The sequence below is a fragment of the Pseudogymnoascus destructans genome, assembly GCF_001641265.1.
Source record: "Pseudogymnoascus destructans isolate 20631-21 unplaced genomic scaffold scaffold_35, whole genome shotgun sequence".
Lineage (NCBI taxonomy): Eukaryota > Fungi > Ascomycota > Leotiomycetes > Thelebolales > Thelebolaceae > Pseudogymnoascus > Pseudogymnoascus destructans.
This window is the reverse complement of record NW_020167554.1, coordinates 92,942-111,964: the sequence shown is the minus strand read 5'-3', so window position 1 is coordinate 111,964 and position 19,023 is coordinate 92,942. Positions and strand designations below refer to the sequence as shown.

Below are 19,023 nucleotides of genomic sequence, written 5' to 3'. Positions count from 1 at the left end.
TTGCTGAACAGTCCGTAGTGTTTTTTGCTTAGTATTCGGACACTGGTCCCTATACTGGAACTCTACTCGTACTTTGGATTAATTAAATGTATGTACCTACATACATTTATTAATCCAGCCTAGGTAGGGTGGTGTCGCTACCCCTGTAGTAGAGTAGTCCAATAAAAACCCGAGTAATGTTATGTTGCTATGAACGTCTTCGGATTTATACTTTATGTAATGACGCAAAATGGTCAACAACGAAGCTGTTATTGATGCTAATGGGTGGCATACAAAATATTAATGTAGATTATTATTTTTGTTAAACCTAAAGTACGAGTAACATCACCCCACCAAAGGCCAGTTACTTTCCCGCCAATCACCCCGAAGCCCAAAGAATCTACGTCATCACTCTCAAATCGCTGTAATCGTGACTGTGTGATCTCTGATTCGCCAGAGCTCTCCAAAATATGCGCTTGTCTCGGTAGCGACTCTGCTTGGCGACAGAGCTAGACAGATGCCACTTACAAATGTTGGAGTCTCGACTTCAATCTTGACTTCTTCCAGACTTCCAAGTCATAAATTTGACTCACAACCAACCATGGCTCCGTCATGACATAAAACCTCAGCCATCTGGGCTAGACGTTCCTTACAAATTGGAATCTGGGCTGACCTGCTGTGAATAGCTTCTACTATACTGCTTTGGGCATATGGTCCCAAGGACTATAAAGTTTCCATTGCCCGCTTTCCAGAAGTCAAACATTTGGCCATCGAGATCTCTTGTCAGCCACAGCGATTCCGTGATGCAGATACCTCCAACTATACGGAGAGTCATGGCTACTGCGGGGCCAGAATGACCTTTTGACTGAGCGTGGACCTACCACATCCCGGCGTTTAGGAAGTACGGTAACCTTCGACCAGCGAGCTCTCGCCAATGACTGTGATGCGGAATTACGGATATCTTCCGACATGCGTGCTGCCTTGAGAAGAGCAGCTGCGACTTTGCTGGCATGACGTTCCCCTGGCAAGGAGGAGCCTTCGACCATCGAGGTCTCCGAATAACTTCTACAACACATGGCCATGGTTACCACAGGGTCAACATGGCCTGCTGTTTGGATGAGCATGAAGCTCCCATTCTGCAACTACAAGAAATAAATAACCTTTAGTATATAGAATCACACGATGAAAACACAAGACTATGCCACCATTCGCAAACGTGCCTGTCCTGACAGGACCCTGGCAGGAACCATTGGAACAGGAGAGAGCGCAAGTGATTCGGAAGGATAAACCGAGAGAAGCCGAGCACATCGCTGTATTTATCTACAATCGTCGGTAGGTACGACCCACTGTAGCTGTCAGCTCTATTTCGATCCAGACTGAGGTCCTACGATGGTGAGCTGATCTAGCGGGGGCAGGTATTTGCCAATTTCCCTCCCATGTATGTTCTTGTATGGCCCTTGTTCTCGCTTCCTTTCTTGCCATGCTAAAATATAAATTTTTGAGAAAAAGTGTTACTCAATATCACCACTTTTATCTTCTCCCAGTCGTTTTTTCAAGTATTTCTAAACAGAGAGGCAGGTTTGATCCTGTCTCTTAATCAGTCATGGTTTTCGTCGACGGATATCCCGACACAGCGTTTTGTCGACGAGCCGGACTACAGGCGACCTCTCTTTACTAACGGGCCTATCGACGATCTTCGAGACTTGGCTCCCAAGCTACACACGTTGAAGAGCGATGCAGACATCTGCCCTTGTATCGATGACTGGGCCGAGAACAGCATGTTTGAAAGCGGCCCCAGCAACAAGCCCACCATCCCAGCGGATGCCAGCGACATTGGCAACTTCCTCCGCGAACTTCGTGAATTTAAAGAATCCGGTTCAAAGTCGGCGGAGAATCAGAACAACATAATCAGTGGACACAGCAGCTCGGCCGCCCACCCCTCAGCCACATCGAATAACTCAAATGGCTTCGCCAGATCCAGCAATCACATGGGGACAATGCCGGAGGACTTGAGGCCATTTGCGACTCTTGCGAACCCAGTTATAAAGCGGCCAGTCCAGAACGGTGCAAACATCAGGGGCCCCACGGTATACGGTTATCCACCTGGTCGCCTGGCTGTTATGCCAGACAACAAAAGAAGACGAGTTTCCACAGCAAAGGTACTGAGCAGTCCCACTGTTTATCCCAAATCCCGGATTGCAGTCACCCCTACCAAGGCCCATATGCAAGTCCATCCTGGTGCCCCGGAGTTATCTCCCCCAGATGAACCGCAAACCCATACTCACAAAACGGGAAAGAGCAACCCAGTTAGCCGAAAATGGGCCACCGAGGCTAAGGCCGCTCCTTCCGTTCCCACTTGCGAGCCGTCATCAAGGCCATCAAATGCTGATGCCGAGGGTGTATGCTCCACGGACAGCGATACCACTCCAACGATTTCGTCAAAGTCACGTGAGAACAGTGGTTCATCTGACTCCACGGTCCCTGATACACCAAAGGGGCCCCCACCTGCCCCGAAAGACCCTCCAGCACCTACATCTGGCGGCCCGGGCACGCGGAGCAAATCAGCTGCGGTAGACGGCGCGGCCAATGGGAAGAATCCGACCAGCGCCGTTTCCGCGAAGCGCAGCGCCTATCATGCGAGATATATGTCCTGGTTGAAGAGTTGTCCCGATGCAAATTCAAACAATCGCAAGGAGTATCGCACTAGAGGTCGTTACCTTGGTTTCCTGATTGCCAGCAGTAACGCACCCGGTGTGGAAGCTTCATCAGATGGCCTTGATGTTCGCAACGGTGTCCTCTGCCAGAATGGCATACCTTTGCCTGTGATGAATGGCGTGAACGGCTTTTCTGTGGATAACGCTCCAGTGGCACCATATCATCTACCGCCGCCATGTGACTCTACAACTCACAACGGATCAATGTACGGCTCTACGATACACAATAGTTCAGCGATGCAGAATAGCTCAATTCAGACGTATGGCCCACCGATGCAGAATAGTCCATTGCCTCAGAATAGTGCTGCAATGCAAAATGGTACAATGTCAATGCCGCAGAACATCCCGCCAACATACGGCTATCAGATGCATGGAGGCTTGGTGCCGCCGTTTGTCGCACCAATGCAGAGTGACCCGGTGCCTGCGACCGGTCCCCCGATGCAGAGTTTCTCAGTGCCTGTGACTGGTGGCCCGATGCAGAGTTTCTCAGTGTCACCGTTTATCGCACCAACACAGAATGGGCCAGCGCCTTCGAACAGCGTCCCGATGCATAATGGCGCAATGCCACCGAACAGAGCCTCGATGCAGAATTTGCCAGTTTCTAAGAACATCCCTCTCTTGCGCAATGATCTTATGCCGCCATACGCCGGACCGATGCAAAATGGCGCAGAGCCTCCGAATGGCTGTCCAATCCAGAATGGCCCGATGCCTCAATACGCTTTACCAATTCAAAATGGTTCAGCGCCCCAATATGGCCATCCTATTCGGAATGGCTCAGTGCCATCATACGGCACTTCAATGCATAATGCTTCAATGCCACCATACGGTCATCCGATGCAGAATGGCCCAATGCCTTTTAATAGCGCGGCGATACACAATGGCCATATGCCGGCGTACAGAGCACCGATTGAGAATGGCATTATGCCGATATACGACCCACCAATGCAGAATCCTCTAAAGCCCACGAACGGCGGGAATTTTGTCAATGTTGCCAATGCATACATTTCTATTGCTGGAAATGGTTCCCTGGAAATGGTTTTCCAGGATATGGTTACAATGGACAAGATATCAACGGACATGCTATCAACGGACATGCTATCAACGGACATGCTATCAACGGACATGCTATCAACGGACATGCTATCAACGGACATGCTATCAACGGACAAGCTATCAACGGACAAGCTATCAACGGACAAGCTCTCAATGTACAAGCTCCCCATGGAACAGCGCCCCCAAAGATGCAAGCCCCCAGTGGACAGGGCGTCGGTGGATATGTTCCCAATGGCCCCAATGGATGCGCTCCGAATGGACAGGGGCTCAATGTATCTATTTTCGGTATGCAAACCTCTAATGGAGATGATAACAACAGCCGACTTGTTATTGGGTACGTTCCCAACGGCAAACAGCTCCAACGTGATATGTTGCTAACGAATACAGCCCTAAGGGACAAGCCTAGGGGTTTGGGACAAAGCACTAGGGTGAATGGTATATTCCCCGCCGTCATTGGAAATGACTAGCAACAGAAGAATATTCGCTCGATGATACTATCGCCGGCAGAGGAATCTGGTGGGAACCTAGTGGTGGGGGTATGGAACCGCAAATTGATGATTTGGTTTTTTTTAGTTCTTGGGACTGCTAGGAAGGGGTTTTTATGGTTATGGGTGTTGTTTGTTTGAATTTCCGTATGAACGGGAACAGCATTGTTAAATTTATGTGTTGGTGTTTGTTTACAATGCTTCACAGTACAGCAGTTTTCGTCGCGGTAAAACCCACCAAGGTATCGGTGGTTCGCTTATCGGGTTATCAATACAACACATATCTATTAAAGGAAGGTCTTTTGTGTGCCTTACCCCCTCGCGTCACCAAAGTAACTAAGACATCACTGTGCCCACAGCTCTTCGAACTCGGGGGAGTTATGTCCTCGATGTCTGTATCCAAAGTATCGGTAGGTCGCCGGGCAAATATGGCTGTAGAAGGCAATGTACCTCTTGCTATCGACGCGTTCTCTCGCGAGAGGGGAATATCACTACATCTCTCCAAAGTCGCTGATTTCCCCGCACGTGAACAAAAGAGACGCTCCCCATGGTCATTGTACCCGCGCATTGTCTCATTAGTTTGCGTTCTCCTCGTCTTGCTGTACTTTGCCTTGCACGACACGCATCTCGGTCGCCTCGTGCGACGGGGGCAGTCCGATCAGGTAGTGGTGTTGCCGGCACTGGGGGATGGGGTTTTGGAGGTCTTTCAAGTGAACGCGCCTGTCGCTGTTGATGATGATGAATGCAAGGTACTGCTCATGGAGCATTCATTTGGGTTTAGCTACGGCAAGCCGTTTGTGGGTATGTAATATTGGTCTATGAGTTTCAGATCTGAGCCGTGTTGACTGTGTGCAGGAAACTATAACCCGCCATCGTGCAAGTTCAAGCGCGTGGTGATGAATTTCACTGTTACGTCTCGAGGGCGACAGTTTGACAGGCTGGCACTGATGTATCTCAACGACACCGAGGTGTGGCGGACGTCCACTGCCGAGCCGACAGAGGCTGGGATCCAGTGGACATATATCAAGGACATGACGCCCTATCTGTCCATGTGGAGGCAGCCCCAAAAAGTTATCTTTGATCTCGGGAACCTAATCGATGACAAGTACACCGGCGCCTTTAACACGACACTATCGCTCACCTTCTCCACCGCCTCTGCCGCACCACCAGCAGCCGGCTTGATCCTCCCCCTCTCCGCCCGCCGCTCCGCTTCCAACTCCCCTAGCGTCTTTACTCTCCCCGACCAACGCGCTCTAACCACACATGTCCTTCCCCGCAACGCGAACCGCGCCACCATCTCTCTATCTGCCTGCGGCCAAGCAGCTGAGGAGTTCTGGTGGAGCAACGTCCCCTCCGCCGCGATATCGACATTCACCAATACGACCGGCGAGCTGCCAGGGTTCTCGCCCTGGCGCGAAGTGCAGATCCTAATCGACGGGCGGCTGGCGGGCGTGCAGTGGCCGTTCCCGGTAATTTTTACAGGGGGCGTAGTACCAGGGCTGTGGCGGCCGATCGTGGGTATCGAGGCGTTTGATCTGCGCGAGTATGAGGTCGATGTCTCGCCATGGTTGGGGCTGCTAAGTGATGGCGCACCGCATGAGTTTGAGATTAAGGTTGTGGGGATCTCGGGGAAGACGATCGCGGAGGAGGTGGGGAGTAGTTGGCTTGTGACGGGGAAGGTATTTTTGTGGCTTGATGAGCCGGGGAAGGTAACGACGGGGTCGCCTATCAGTATCGCGAAGGATGGGTTTGGGACGGGTTCGAAGTTGGCTACATCGCAGGATCCTGCGGGGGCAAATGTCACGCTATCCACCCAGATCTCCGTACACCGTGAGCTTGATATTAGATCCACCATCACCACCGCTGGAGGGGCTCGCGTCGTCTCCTGGTCTCAGCAGCTCACCTATGCTAACGTTAATGATCTCTCCGCCTACGGTGTTACGCAGTTCACGAACCTCTCCCGCACCGCTACAGACTCTCTCACCTCAGACCTGTACGACCGTGGCCCAAGCGCGAAGTACTCGCTTGTGGTAGATAGTGAGTACCGCGTTGACCCCGAACACGAGGGTGACCTCGCTATCAACGCTACGTCCTTCTGTGAGGTCGAGTACCGCACGGGCCGAGGTAGCGTGTTCAATTCTGGTCTCGAACCTGGGGCGAGTGGGCGCGTGAGGACGACGCAGGAGGGAAAGGTAACGTATGTTTCCAAGAATGGAGCGAGTTCGGGGACAGTGGCGACGAAGCAGGTGTTTGTCCTGGAGGCTCTGGCAAAAGGAGAGCCGGTGGAGATTTATAACAGGGATGTCGGTGCGGTTGGGGGGGTAGTTGTTTGGGATCGTGGAAGTGACGGTAGTGGTGGGAAGGGGGTAGAATATACTGGGGCCCCGGCGGTAGTGAGGTTGGAGGAGAGTGTGGGCAGTGTCAGGGAGGTACTTGGTAGAGGTCCGGGGAGTACAAGGAAGGTGCTGGTAATGGGTGGGGAGTAAATGATCATGGTTGAAGTGTTGAGAAGATCTTAATAGGATTTACTCTTCGGAATTAGTCCAACCTAGCTCTTTTTCCAAATACATACTTAACTACGTCTTCAATGAGGAAGTCCTGCTTCGCCCTATCCCCGCATTCTTGATATTTGAGCCTCCCTCAGCTCGTTTATCCCTAACATTCGCCACGATTTCACTCAGTTCGGATGCATATCCTCGTTTGGGAAATACATCCTGTCTGTGCCCTTATTACATCGGAAACCGGGCGGGCGCATGTGGGGATTAAGGTTAAAGCTTTAGTTTGCGGCCGACGCGGCCGCACGGTAACAAGAGTTACGCCGGCCACGTCGGCCGCATATACGGAGGATTCCTAAGACGCACGACGACGAGTAGGGAGGTGGGGACAGTCGGGCGTGCGAATGAGAGAGGTATAAGTAGCTTGATTTCCTTCTTACTTTCTGCAGTATATTTCTTGTTTCAGCGAACTTGCCGTACCTGGCATCGAAGGGGGCCGTGGAGCAGATAGTGAGGGTGCTGTCGAAAGATTTGGCAAGGGTGTCATGGTGAATGGGATAGCGCCCGGGCCGACGGGGACAGAGCTGTTTCTTAAGGGGTAGAGTGAGGCGGTGTTGGAGAGGATTAGGGTACGTCATGGGGAACCTAGACCACCGGTAGTGTGCGTCACGGGGGACCTACCCCATCGGTCCCCCGACAGACCGAACCATGGTCCGGTCCGTCCGGTCTGAAGCTCATAACCCACGGTTCCCCATCGGTCTGCCAAGAAACCGGTCACGGGACTAGGGTTGGTTAACAATCATGTGTAGATAATATGTATAATGTTGTAATAGTCACATGATCTCCCGTGATCTCCATACGGATTATCGGTAAAGCCAAGTATAGGTTACATAGTCAGGAATATATACATTTATTACTCAACAGTTATGAGCCCGGAGCACATCTAGGTCACATTTTGAACGTCTTCGAACATCGTACAGACCTCAAACCCCTCCTAGGAGTCGATCACCATCATAATGGCGACCCTACAGAAGGTGGGGGTGGTCCTCACCAACCCAAAAGACTGGGATGAGTGGCTAGAGACGATTAAGACAGCTTCAATGAAGACAGGAGTGTGGAGTTATATTAATCCAGCATTAGATGACCCCCCTATTCTCGTACCACCTGTTAGGCCAGTTCCTAACTTCGTACGGACTGCAGCTCAGGCTGGTAGTGGCATGGTCCCTCAGACTACTCCACGGGTGTCAACAAGAGCAACATCAAGTCAGACAGCCCAACAAATCAATCGAAGCCTCCCAACCAATCATACCACTGTCATACTGACATTCGTTGCACTCAGTTTGCTATCAAACTCAAGAGCAAACTTAGAAATCTCCTCCTCAAACCTACAAGTCACCATACATATCTTGGCTTATCAACAACAAGAGCAATACTACTCAACGATTGCTGCAAACTCTTCTACTACATCTGTTTATGCTACATACATCATGGCATATCATTTGGACACTCATTGAACAAGTTATTAAGAAAATATCCTCCTTAAGGGGATGGGCCAATACTACCACATGGCATATCTCCACCAACTAGAGGCCTAGGAACATGAACGATAGTGTTACGACGGAACAAGAAGGCTGGCCAACTACAGGACAGGAAGGAGGGAGGTCGCATGAGACCGGCCCTGGTACCTGGAGGGGCAGCGGGGAATAGTAGTTCCGAAAGTATCACGTGACGGACTCGCAGGATGATGAGAAGAGTCCTAAGAGTCCAGGACTCCGAGGACTCGAGTGAGTTCCCAGGAGTCCACTAGGCACGTGACGGACTCGCAGGATGATGAGAAGAGTCCTAAGAGTCCAGGACTCCGAGGACTCAAGTGAGTTCCCAAGAGTCCACTAGGCACGACGCCACTATATAAGTAGATAGTATTTCCTTAGATAGGAGCTTCGTGCTCAACTCAATACAGTATTTGTTATATACTAGTAACGTGTTACTTGAAGCCTTTGTGTCTGATCCCCTGCCTCCTCTGATAAGTAAACCTTTACGCAAGAGAACCTCTGTGTCTTCTATCGTTTAGAAGTCAGCGTTACAGATAGCTCTAGAAGCTTCTACAACCATCTATGATTCATTACACGTCATCGCTCCTTAGTTACTCACAAGATTGGTTAAGTTATGACATAATTTGTCTATAGGTACTCTGACCTTGGACCTCCTTTTCACTTCCTATAGGCTAGGAACACAAGAGATGGTTCTATGGGATTCTCTTACGTTCGCTACATGATTAGCAAGCTAGTTGTGGGTCGCACTTGATTTCTAATACATTTACCAAGCCTGGTTAGTCATGGAAAGTCATGGAAAATGAGAGAACTACACTCCTTTGGCATAAATAGGATTGCCCTTTCCTTAAGAAAGGGCAAGCAGGCAATACAGTAAATCGACTATCACATACTTCTACGTCTTTTCCAAGCTTCCAAGCATTCATCTTGTTACTCCTTGTTTCTGAAAAGTCAGTGAGGTGTTAACCTCTGACTTACCCCTGAGTTCCCAGACTCAACATTTGTTGCAACTTGTCTGAACCACTTCACTACATCACACACCTGATTGCTGCATTGTGGAATAGTCTAAGCTACAACCCTTTGGCTCTGTTTCCTAAGACAGTGTGTTGTCTTAGTAAAATCATCCCTTCTTTGGGTGGCTAGATTCTCACATCTGGTGCACCCACCATTACAACCAATTACATACGGATCTCTCACACATGACCAGAAGGAAGAGCTTCGAAACCTACAAGTGGACTTCCAATATGATCGAAAAATATGGGAGAAACAGGAGGAAGCAATTCAGGGGCTACGGTCTAAGATCCAAGAAACTATTAGATGGGACTTCCTACCATACACATACAATTGTGATACTACATACGAAATGCTAGTAAGGCTTAAGGAGCAGTTTTGTCATGACACTCCTTCGATATTTGTGTCACGACCCTTCGATTCGCTTTAGTCTCTAGTACTTATTTCACTATGTCATTCACTTCACCTGCTTCGCTCACTTCGCTCACTTCGCTTCACTTGCTGACCTAGATCAGCCCAAATGTTGACTACTGGCTTAGGCTCTCTTGTTATTGGCTTGCTGCACTAGGGCTCGCTTAGCTAGGGTTCAGTTAATTAGTGCCTTCGCTTATTTGGCACTAGGGATTTTTACTGTTATATAAGCACTTATTGCTCATGTCTCTTATTGATCTTTAGCTAGCAAAATATATACTACTTGGCCTTCCTGCAATTCCTCCTGCTTCGACTTACTTTGCATTCCCTTACTTCGAGTCGAACCACTTGGCCAACCTGTTAGTCTCACCACTTGGCCCCTGTGGTATAAAGTATATGCTTTGGAGCCTGAACTACTATACCTTGTCCTACTGCTTAGAGTATCGAAGTCTTCACATTATACTTCAGATACTTCTGCAGACTTGAAGGTCAGCCTCGGTTCGAACTGTCCTTACAGGTTTGCACCAACTACACGAGCTAGGCTTGAGGAATGGAGGAGTGAGTTGTAATGGTGGGTGCACCAGATGTGAGAATCTAGCCACCCAAGGAAGGGATGATTTTACTAAGACAACACACTGTCTTAGGAAAGAGCCAAAGGGTCGTATGTCATACTGACATTCGTTGCACTCAGTTTGCTATCAAACTCAAGAGCAAACTTAGAAATCTCCTCCTCAAACCTACAAGTCACCATACATATCTTGGCTTATCACACCAACAACAGAAGCAATACTACTCAACGATTGCTGCAAACTCTTCTACTACATCTGTTTATGCTACATACATCACGGCATATCATTTGAACACTCATTGAACAAGTTATTAAGAAAATCTCCTCCTTAAGGGGGTGGGCCAATACTACCACATGGCATATCTCCACCAACTAGAGGCCTAGGAACATGAACGATAGCTCTAGAAGCTTCTACAACCCTCTATGATTCATTACACGTCATCGCTCCTTAGTTACCCACAAGATTGGTTAAGTTATGACATAATTTGTCTATAGGTACTCTGACCTTGGACCTCCTTTTCACTTCCTATAGGCTAGGAACCCAAGAGATGGTTCTATGGGATTCTCTTACGTTCACTACATGATTAGCAAGCTAGTTGTGGGTCGCACTTGATTTCTAATACATTTACCAAGCCTGGTTAGTCATGGAAAGTCATGGAAAATGAGAGAACTACACTCCTTTGGCATAAATAGGATTGCCCTTTCCTTAAGAAAGGGCAAGCAGGCAATACAGTAAATCGACTAGCACATACTTCTACGTCTTTTCCAAGCTTCCAAGCATTGATCTTGTTATTCTCTGTTTTTGAAAAGTCAGTGAGGTGCTAACCTCTGACTTACCCCTGAGTTCTCAGACTCAACATTTGTTACAACTTGTCTAAACCACTTCACTACATCATACACCTAATTGCTGCATTGTGGAATAGTCTAAGCTACAACCCTTTGGCTCTGTTTCCTAAGACAGTGTGTTGTATTAGTAAATTCATCCCTTCCTTGGGTGGCTAGATTCTCATATCTGGTGCACCCACCATTACATCGTAGCTTAGACTATTCCACAATGCAGCAATTAGGTGTATGATGTAGTGGAGTGGTTTAGACAAGTTGTAACAAATGTTGAGTCTGAGAACTCAGAGATAAGTCAGAGGTTAGCACCTCACTGACTTTTCAGAAACAAGAAGTAACAAGATCAATGCTTGGAAGCTTGGAAAAGACGTGGAAGTATGTGATAGTCAATTTACTGTATTGTCTGCTTGCCCTTTCTTAAGGAAAGGGCAATCCTATTTATGCTAAAGGAGTGTAGTTCTCTTTTCCATGACTTTCCATGACTAACCAGGCTTGGTAACTGTAGGTGACGTAAGAGAATCCCATAGAACCATCTCCTAGGTTCCTAGCCAATAGGAAGTGAAAGGAGGTCCAAGGTCAGAGTACCCCTATAGACAGATTATGTCATAACTTAACCAATCTTGTGGGTAACTAAGGAGTGATGACGTGTAATGAATCATAGATGGTTTTAGAAGCTTTTGGAGCTATCGTTCATGTTCCTAGGCCTCTAGTTGATAGAGATATGTCATGTGTAGTATTAGCCCAGTAACTAAGGAGTGATGTCATGTAATGAATCATAGAGGGTTGTAGAGATATGCTATGTGGTCATATCGGCCCAGTAACTAAGGAGCAATGACGTGTAATGAATCATAGAGGGTTGTAGCAATCATTGAGTAGTATTGCTCTTGTTGTTGGTGTGACAAGCCAAAATATGTATAGTGACTTGTAGGTTTGAGGAGGAGATTTCTAAGTTTGCTCTTGAGTTTGATAGCAAACTGAGTGCAACGAATGTCAGTATGACATGAGTGGGCAAAAGTATCCAAAATACAAAGAGGAGTAGACCTTGAAGAGTGGCTCTTAAAATGGGAGACCCTCTACACACAAGGCCATACACTCCGAGCACCAGAAGTCATCGACCCATACGATGCGATATATTACTTCCTTAAAGCAATAGGACCCTGCGAATTTCAAGGTCCATGGACATTCAAACTCAACAAAGGGACAAAGGAATGTGAGTTTGAGGAGGTGGTACGGACCTATCGAATCAACCAGAGACAGGCAAGATATGACCAGAAGTCTCGGGGGGAACATGGAGTTTTCACAACACAAGAAGGCGATAATGAGACATCTGCTACCCTTCAGAACCATATGAACAACCTACAACAAGGACAACAGGGTTGGAGTAACGGGAAGAAGAAGAAGGAGCCCCGAACAGATTGCCCTTGTGTCTCTATCCATAAGTGGAGGGACTGCTTATATGTCATGAAGTCGAAGCATACGAATTCATGGAAGCCAAACCGAGACATTGAAGCTAAAGTTGACACCTACATAAGTGAAAAGCCAGGCTTTCAATACTGCATTCAAAGGGCAATAGACCAGGACAAGGCGAACGGAGGACAACCCCGTACGAACCAGGATCTACTTGTTTCCTTTGCAACAGCCTTCCAAGTCACTCAAGGTCTTACCCTCTCAACCTATGAGCTTGCAAGGAGCACAATCCTTGATTCTGGAGCTACAATTCATGTCTGTAACGACCGTACGAGGTTCTACAACCTAAAGGAATGTGAGGACGAAACTACCTCTTAGCTGGAGACCAGAGAGTAAGGATTGAAGGGTTTGGGTCCATGGACATCAAAGTCCAGGTTGGAAAGGACACAAAGTCCGTACGAACCATAACACTCCAAGAAACAGCCCTTGTTTCCTCATTTCACACCTCTGTTGCATCCTTAAAATGATTCATCCAAAAGGGAGTCCATTGGAATACAGCTACAGAAGGACTCACGTATGAAGGAAAGCTGTTCTGCAACACTCCAGTTATCCATGGACAATGGGTCCTTGAATATATTAAGAATGACAATACAAAAGTCCTTTAAAACACAGCTGTTACGACGGAACAAGAAGGCTGGCCAACTACAGGACAGGAAGGAGGGAGGTCGCATGAGACCGGCCCTGGTACCTGGAGGGGCAGCGGGGAATAGTAGTTCCGAAAGTATCACGTGACGGACTCGCAGGATGATGAGAAGAGTCCTAAGAGTCCAGGACTCCGAGGACTCGAGTGAGTTCCCAGGAGTCCACTAGGCACGTGATGGACTCGCAGGATGATGAGAAGAGTCCTAAGAGTCCAGGACTCCGAGGACTCGAGTGAGTTCCCAAGAGTCCACTAGGCACGACGCCACTATATAAGTAGATAGTATTTCCTTAGATAGGAGCTTCGTGCTCAACTCAATACAGTATTTGTTATATACTAGTAACGTGTTACTTGAAGCCTTTGTGTCTGATCCCCTGCCTCCTCTGATAAGTAAACCTTTACGCAAGAGAACCTCTGTGTCTTCTATCGTTTAGAAGTCAGCGTTACAACAGCCCTATCAACGACTCAAGTGCACCAAGATGCTGTTCTATCCTCGTACGGACCTCGCAAAGACCTAACAGGCACTGCAAAGGAGTGGCATAATGGAATGGGCCACCTTAATCAAAACGCAATAAGGAAGCTCCAAGAGAAGACCCAAGGGGTTATTGTCACAGACATGGATTCGTACGACACTGCACAGTCTGCCACCTTACCCATGCTACAAAAAGGATCTCCCGAAGATCTACACCACAGTCACAGATCCCTTATGAGAAGGTGCACCTAGACCTTATCCAGATGCCAGAGGCGCTACACTTACAGTGTGATTTCTGCTGCATGAACCATGTCTACACCATTAAAGACAAGAGGCAAGGCACAGTCCTATAAACAATTAAGGACTTTGTAAGCTACGTACAGAGACGATGGGGTTATAAGGTAAAGATCTTCTTTCTTGATGGTGAGAAATCACTTGGAGATGAATGGGATGCATTGCAGATGAAGGATACGAAGTGCAGCTTACACCCCCGTACACTGCCGAACCAAATGGTGGAATCGAACGTTCAGGCCGTACGATAATCACATGCTCACGAGCTTTATAAGGAAACAGGCAACCTACCACAAGGAATTTGGCCTGAAATATTTCGGACTGCAGGTTACCTTATAAACCGGTCTCCATCATCTGTCATTAATGATGAGACTCCGTACGGACTTCTACTCCAGTCCCTACCCTCGCAGCTTCAAAAGCCAGAGCTTACTAAGCCCTTACTCTCTCATATCCGCGCCTATGGATGTAGAGCCTATGCACTCCTCCTTAAGCAACCAAGGCTAAAGAGGATAGAGAGGAACACCCAAATAGGCTATCTTATTGGCTACAACTCTACAAACATCTTTAGAATATGGGTTTCAAATCTTAAGAGGGTTATAGTAACCAGGGACGTTACTTTTGATGAGACAAAGGTGTATGATCCATCGTACGAAGCTACAGTTGTAGAATTGGAGCTCCAAAAGACAGTCCAGTTCATTGAACTTCCTGACCTTTTAGAAAAGGAAGGAGAGGAATATGAAGAGGAGCGCGCAGCTCTACAACCTCTACAAGAAATATCAACTCCGTACGAGGTGGAAACAACAGATAAAGCTCTTCAACAAGAGGAAGCAGTAGAGGTAGAACCTCAAAAGGAGATAGAGGTCCAACATGAAGAGCCTCAACTCCAGACACCTGAAATGACACCAGAGCGTTCAGAAGACAGCGTACGGAGACATGACGTCTACCTTGCAACCATTGCACACCCAGAAGCAAGGATAAGCTGCAGTGGTTACAAGACCAGATATATCCCGTACAGTGCAGAAACTATCTGAATACCTTGTTAACCCAGGACCAGACCACATGGCAGCAGTTGATCGACTTATACTCTATCTAAAGGAGACAAAACATCTAGCCCTCCAGTACGGACCAAAGATCAATACACCATGCTTCCAATGCTCTAGTGATGCTTCGTACGCAGATTGCAAAGCTACAAGAAAGAGTATAGAAGGGTATCTCTTCACACTCTTTGGAGGAGCAATTGACTGGCACTGTATGAAGCAGAAAACTGTATCAACCTCAACTACAGAAGCTGAGCTTCTAGCTCTATCACATAGTGCAAAACAGCTCTATTGGTGGCAGCTATTTTTCTCAACTATCAAACTTGATCTTAATGAGAAGTTCACCCTACAATGTGACAATATGCAGACCGTACCGCTCTCACTCAAAGAGTCCCTGAAGCTAGTTACGAAACTCAAGCATATTGATATTCACTCCCACTGGCTAAGACAGGAGGTAGAGAAACGCAATCTCGATATCAAGTGGATAGCTACATATGAGATGCCAGCAGACAGGTTTACAAAAGCCCTACCACGCCAAAGACACGAGGAGTTTATTAACCATTTAAACCTTGTGGACATAAAGCACCTCCTATAGGAGTGCTTACTTAAGAGCACAACTCTGTACGAAGCAGTGGCTACCTTTGTACCTCGGAAACGAGCCCCTATATCACAAGATCTAGATTTCTACTTCACCAACTAAAATTCAAGGCAATACAAGAACAGGAGACTGATGAGCTCCGTACGAACATAGAACTCTCAGAATCACCAAGCCGCCTACAGTTACACCCAGTTTCACTATGCGCTCTTATTTCAACTTTCCCAATGGAATACCTTGGGACCTAACAAACATACACTCTTTTTCGACAGTTTCATAGATCCGTACGAGCTAGATACAACACTATGCATGCGGATTTCAAATTTTTTTCGAAATAAAAAACCCATTTCAACAAAAGGGGGGAAATCAGGGGTAACAAGGGAAATCCCCGACTTTTACCATATAAAAAGAGGAGAATGCCTGACTTTTCATACATCTACACTTACGTACGGAGCTGTCACAAGAATGGCACAAGAATCACCAAGAAATCCATTGCCATTTCTGTCAATCTATACAAGAAAGCCACCGCAAAACAAGAAAAACCCAAGAACCACAAGTCCGTACATCCAAATCCCTACTTAAACTGCATTCCTACTACCATTTCTTTGCGCAGCCTCAAGTGCCAACTTCCGCGCATGGGCCCGAGTCCCAGCACGTTCTCCAGGACGAGGAGTGTCATCCTTCGGAGGAGGGGTGGGCTCCCGATCATCTTGGGAGGAATCTATAAGCGTTAGCTCGTACGGACTCATAAGAACGCTAAAAGGTACATAAGTCAACAGGGAAGGGAAGTACTCATGAAGAGAGCAGGCTGCGGCCTGATGTTTCATGACACAGGAAGCACAGGCACCACCCTGCACATTCCCAAAGGATATGCATACTGTAAAGAAGGGAATCTGCCGAGATCCCTCTTCTCCGCATGCAGCATCACACTGCTCACAACCCATGCTCACCTGGGAGACCCGCGCGACATTCTCTCCCGCTGCCTGGATGTAGAACCCTTCAATTTCTTGCGGGTGTTCAAGGCGAACATTTCCAGTAGTCCCGTACGGGACAGTCATGTACACCCGAGGTGCCAACATAGGCAGAGGACGGGGCAGGGACTCCTGGGCAGCAGGAGGAAGGTAAATGTGGATGTTGGCATCCACAAAGACCTCGCTTAGGTCTTCCACAAAGACCTGTCCAACAGCAGGCATCGTGTCTCGTACGGACTTGCCGATGAGAAGAGAGAAGTATGGTGGGGTGTGGGGAGTCGTAAGATAGGAGATGCAGGGTAGGCAGGGGCAGAAGGCAGAAGGCAGAAGGCAGAAGGCAGAAGGCAGAAGGCAGAAGGCAGAAGGCAGAAGGCAGAAGGCAGAAGGCAGAAGGCAGAAGGCAGAAGGCAGAAGGCAGAAGGCAGAAGGCAGAAGGCAGAAGGCAGAAGGCAGAAGGCAGAAGGCAGAAGGCAGAAGGCAGAAGGCAGAAGGCAGAAGGCAGAAGGCAGAAGGCAGAAGGCAGAAGGCAGAAGGCAGAAGGCAGAAGGCAGAAGGCAGAAGGCAGCCAGGCAGTCCAAGGTATAGATGACCGATATGGAAGAAAGATGGAAGATCTGAACTGAAGTGGCCAACTTGTTTTTCGATCGGAAATGAGTCACGGGGCGTAGATGTGAATCATCGGGCGTACTTGACACCTTTTTTCCCAAGTTTCTCACACTACAATTTGAGGCTCGTATGGGGATACGTGGGGGGGTGTGTTGTAATAGTCACATGATCTCACGTGATCTCTGTATGGATTATTGGTAAAGCCAAGTGTAGGTAACATAGTCAGGAATACATACATTTATTACTCAACAGATATCATGGATATTATGTTATCCCTGTTATCCACGGGGATCCACAGAATATCAGGTGATGGATAACATTGGATATCATGGATATTATGTTATTTATCCATGTTATCCATGGATATCCCTTTGGCACGACGCCACTATATAAGTAGATAGTATTTCCTTAGATAGGAGCTTCGTGCTCAACTCAATATAGTATTTTTTACAATACTGTAACGTGTTACTTGGAAAGCCTTTGTGTCTAATCCCCTGCCTCCTCTGTCAAGTCAACCTTACGCAAGAAACCTCTGTGTCTTCTATCGTTTAGAAGTCAGCGTTACAACAGGCATATCGAGGGACATTGAAACCACCTGAATACCCATAGTAGATGCTTGTACTTTCAATGTATCTTTCCATGCTCGACAGTTCCGGAAGACATAGATATGCTGGCGTAGTTTTATAAGAACCGTTGCCACTTCTTCTTTATTAAGAATGAAGCCTTGAGTATGAGCTATGCCTTGCTTAAGCCTATACAATTCCATTTGTTCTGATGGGACAGCTTTTAACATAGTTAAAGCTGCTTGAACTGCAAGGTTTATAATGTGTGCCATGCATCAGACGTCGCCTTCCTTTACTGTAAAGCTCCATGGTTGCTGTATAGAAACGACACTCGTGCATGCCCCTATTCCAAACTCTGCGAGCATTGCTGTATTGTTCGATGCGTTGTCTCTAGTAATTGTAAAGACTCCATTCATAATACCAGGTAGAAATATCAATTGGTATATTATCTATGGATCTATTTCTACGGATCTATCTATGAGGGCGGGGTAAAATCTTCGTAGCTTGGCATCCTGGGCCGTGCTTGCCAAGGACTCGAATAGTATTTGAGTCTTTGGCAAATACTCGCGGAATACCCTAATTTTAGCCTGAATATGTAATGGTGGGTGCACCAGATGTGAGAATCTAGCCACCCAAGGAAGGGATGATTTTACTAAGACAAATACTGTCTTAGGAAACAGAGCCAAAGGGTTGTAGCTTAGACTATTCCACAATGCAGCAATTAGGTGTATGATGTAGTGAAGTGGTTTAGACAAGTTGTAACAAATGTTGAGTCTGAGAACTCAGGGGTAAGTCAGAGGTTAGCACCTCGCTGACTTTTCAGAAACAAAGAATAACAAGATCAATGCTTGGAAGCTTGGAAATAACGTAGAAGTATGTGCTAGTCGATTTACTGTATTGTCTGCTTGACCTTTCTTAAGGAAAGGGCAATCCTATTTATGCCAAAGGAGTGTAGTTCTCTCATTTTCCATGACTTTCCATGACTAACCAGGCTTGGTAAATGTATTAGAAATCAAGTGCGACCCACAACTAGCTTGCTAATCATGTAGCGAACGTAAGAGAATCCCATAGAACCATCTCTTGTGTTCCTAGCCTATAGGAAGTGAAAAGGAGGTCCAAGGTCAGAGTACCTATAGACAAATTATGTCATAACTTAACCAATCTTGTGAGTAACTAAGGAGCGATGACGTGTAATGAATCATAGATGGTTGTAGAAGCTTCTAGAGCTATCGTTCATGTTCCTAGGCCTCTAGTTGGTGGAGATATGCCATGTGG

At 47.3% G+C, this 19,023-nt stretch overlaps 4 protein-coding genes across 4 annotated transcripts; 3 read left to right on the top strand and 1 right to left on the bottom strand.

Moving 5' to 3' along the window:
* Positions 1 to 272: 272 nt before the first annotated feature.
* On the top strand, positions 273 to 4,152 carry VC83_09269 (uncharacterized protein; the record flags this gene model as incomplete). Its single annotated transcript, XM_024472713.1, has 4 exons — positions 273 to 1,311; positions 1,524 to 3,714; positions 3,738 to 4,080; positions 4,134 to 4,152. Exons 2-4 carry the CDS (start codon positions 1,758 to 1,760, stop codon positions 4,150 to 4,152), a joined length of 2,319 nt encoding a protein of 772 aa, XP_024319819.1. The 5' UTR covers positions 273 to 1,311; positions 1,524 to 1,757.
* Positions 4,153 to 4,347: 195 nt separating this feature from the next.
* Positions 4,348 to 6,843, top strand: VC83_09268 (uncharacterized protein; the record flags this gene model as incomplete). The annotated part of the gene is made up of 2 exons (XM_024472712.1): positions 4,348 to 5,032; positions 5,087 to 6,843. The coding sequence occupies 2 exons, from the start codon at positions 4,348 to 4,350 to the stop codon at positions 6,715 to 6,717; spliced, it is 2,316 nt and encodes a 771-aa protein (XP_024319818.1). The 3' UTR covers positions 6,718 to 6,843.
* Positions 6,844 to 16,182: 9,339 nt separating this feature from the next.
* Positions 16,183 to 16,801, bottom strand: VC83_09267 (uncharacterized protein; the record flags this gene model as incomplete). Its single annotated transcript, XM_024472711.1, has 2 exons — positions 16,183 to 16,329; positions 16,487 to 16,801. The coding sequence occupies 2 exons, from the start codon at positions 16,799 to 16,801 to the stop codon at positions 16,183 to 16,185; spliced, it is 462 nt and encodes a 153-aa protein (XP_024319815.1).
* A 70-nt stretch (positions 16,802 to 16,871) lies between these two features.
* VC83_09266 (uncharacterized protein) lies at positions 16,872 to 17,975 on the top strand (the record flags this gene model as incomplete). Its single annotated transcript, XM_024472710.1, has 2 exons — positions 16,872 to 17,158; positions 17,969 to 17,975. 2 exons carry the CDS (start codon positions 16,872 to 16,874, stop codon positions 17,973 to 17,975), a joined length of 294 nt encoding a protein of 97 aa, XP_024319841.1.
* Between the last annotated feature and the right edge of the window lie 1,048 nt (positions 17,976 to 19,023).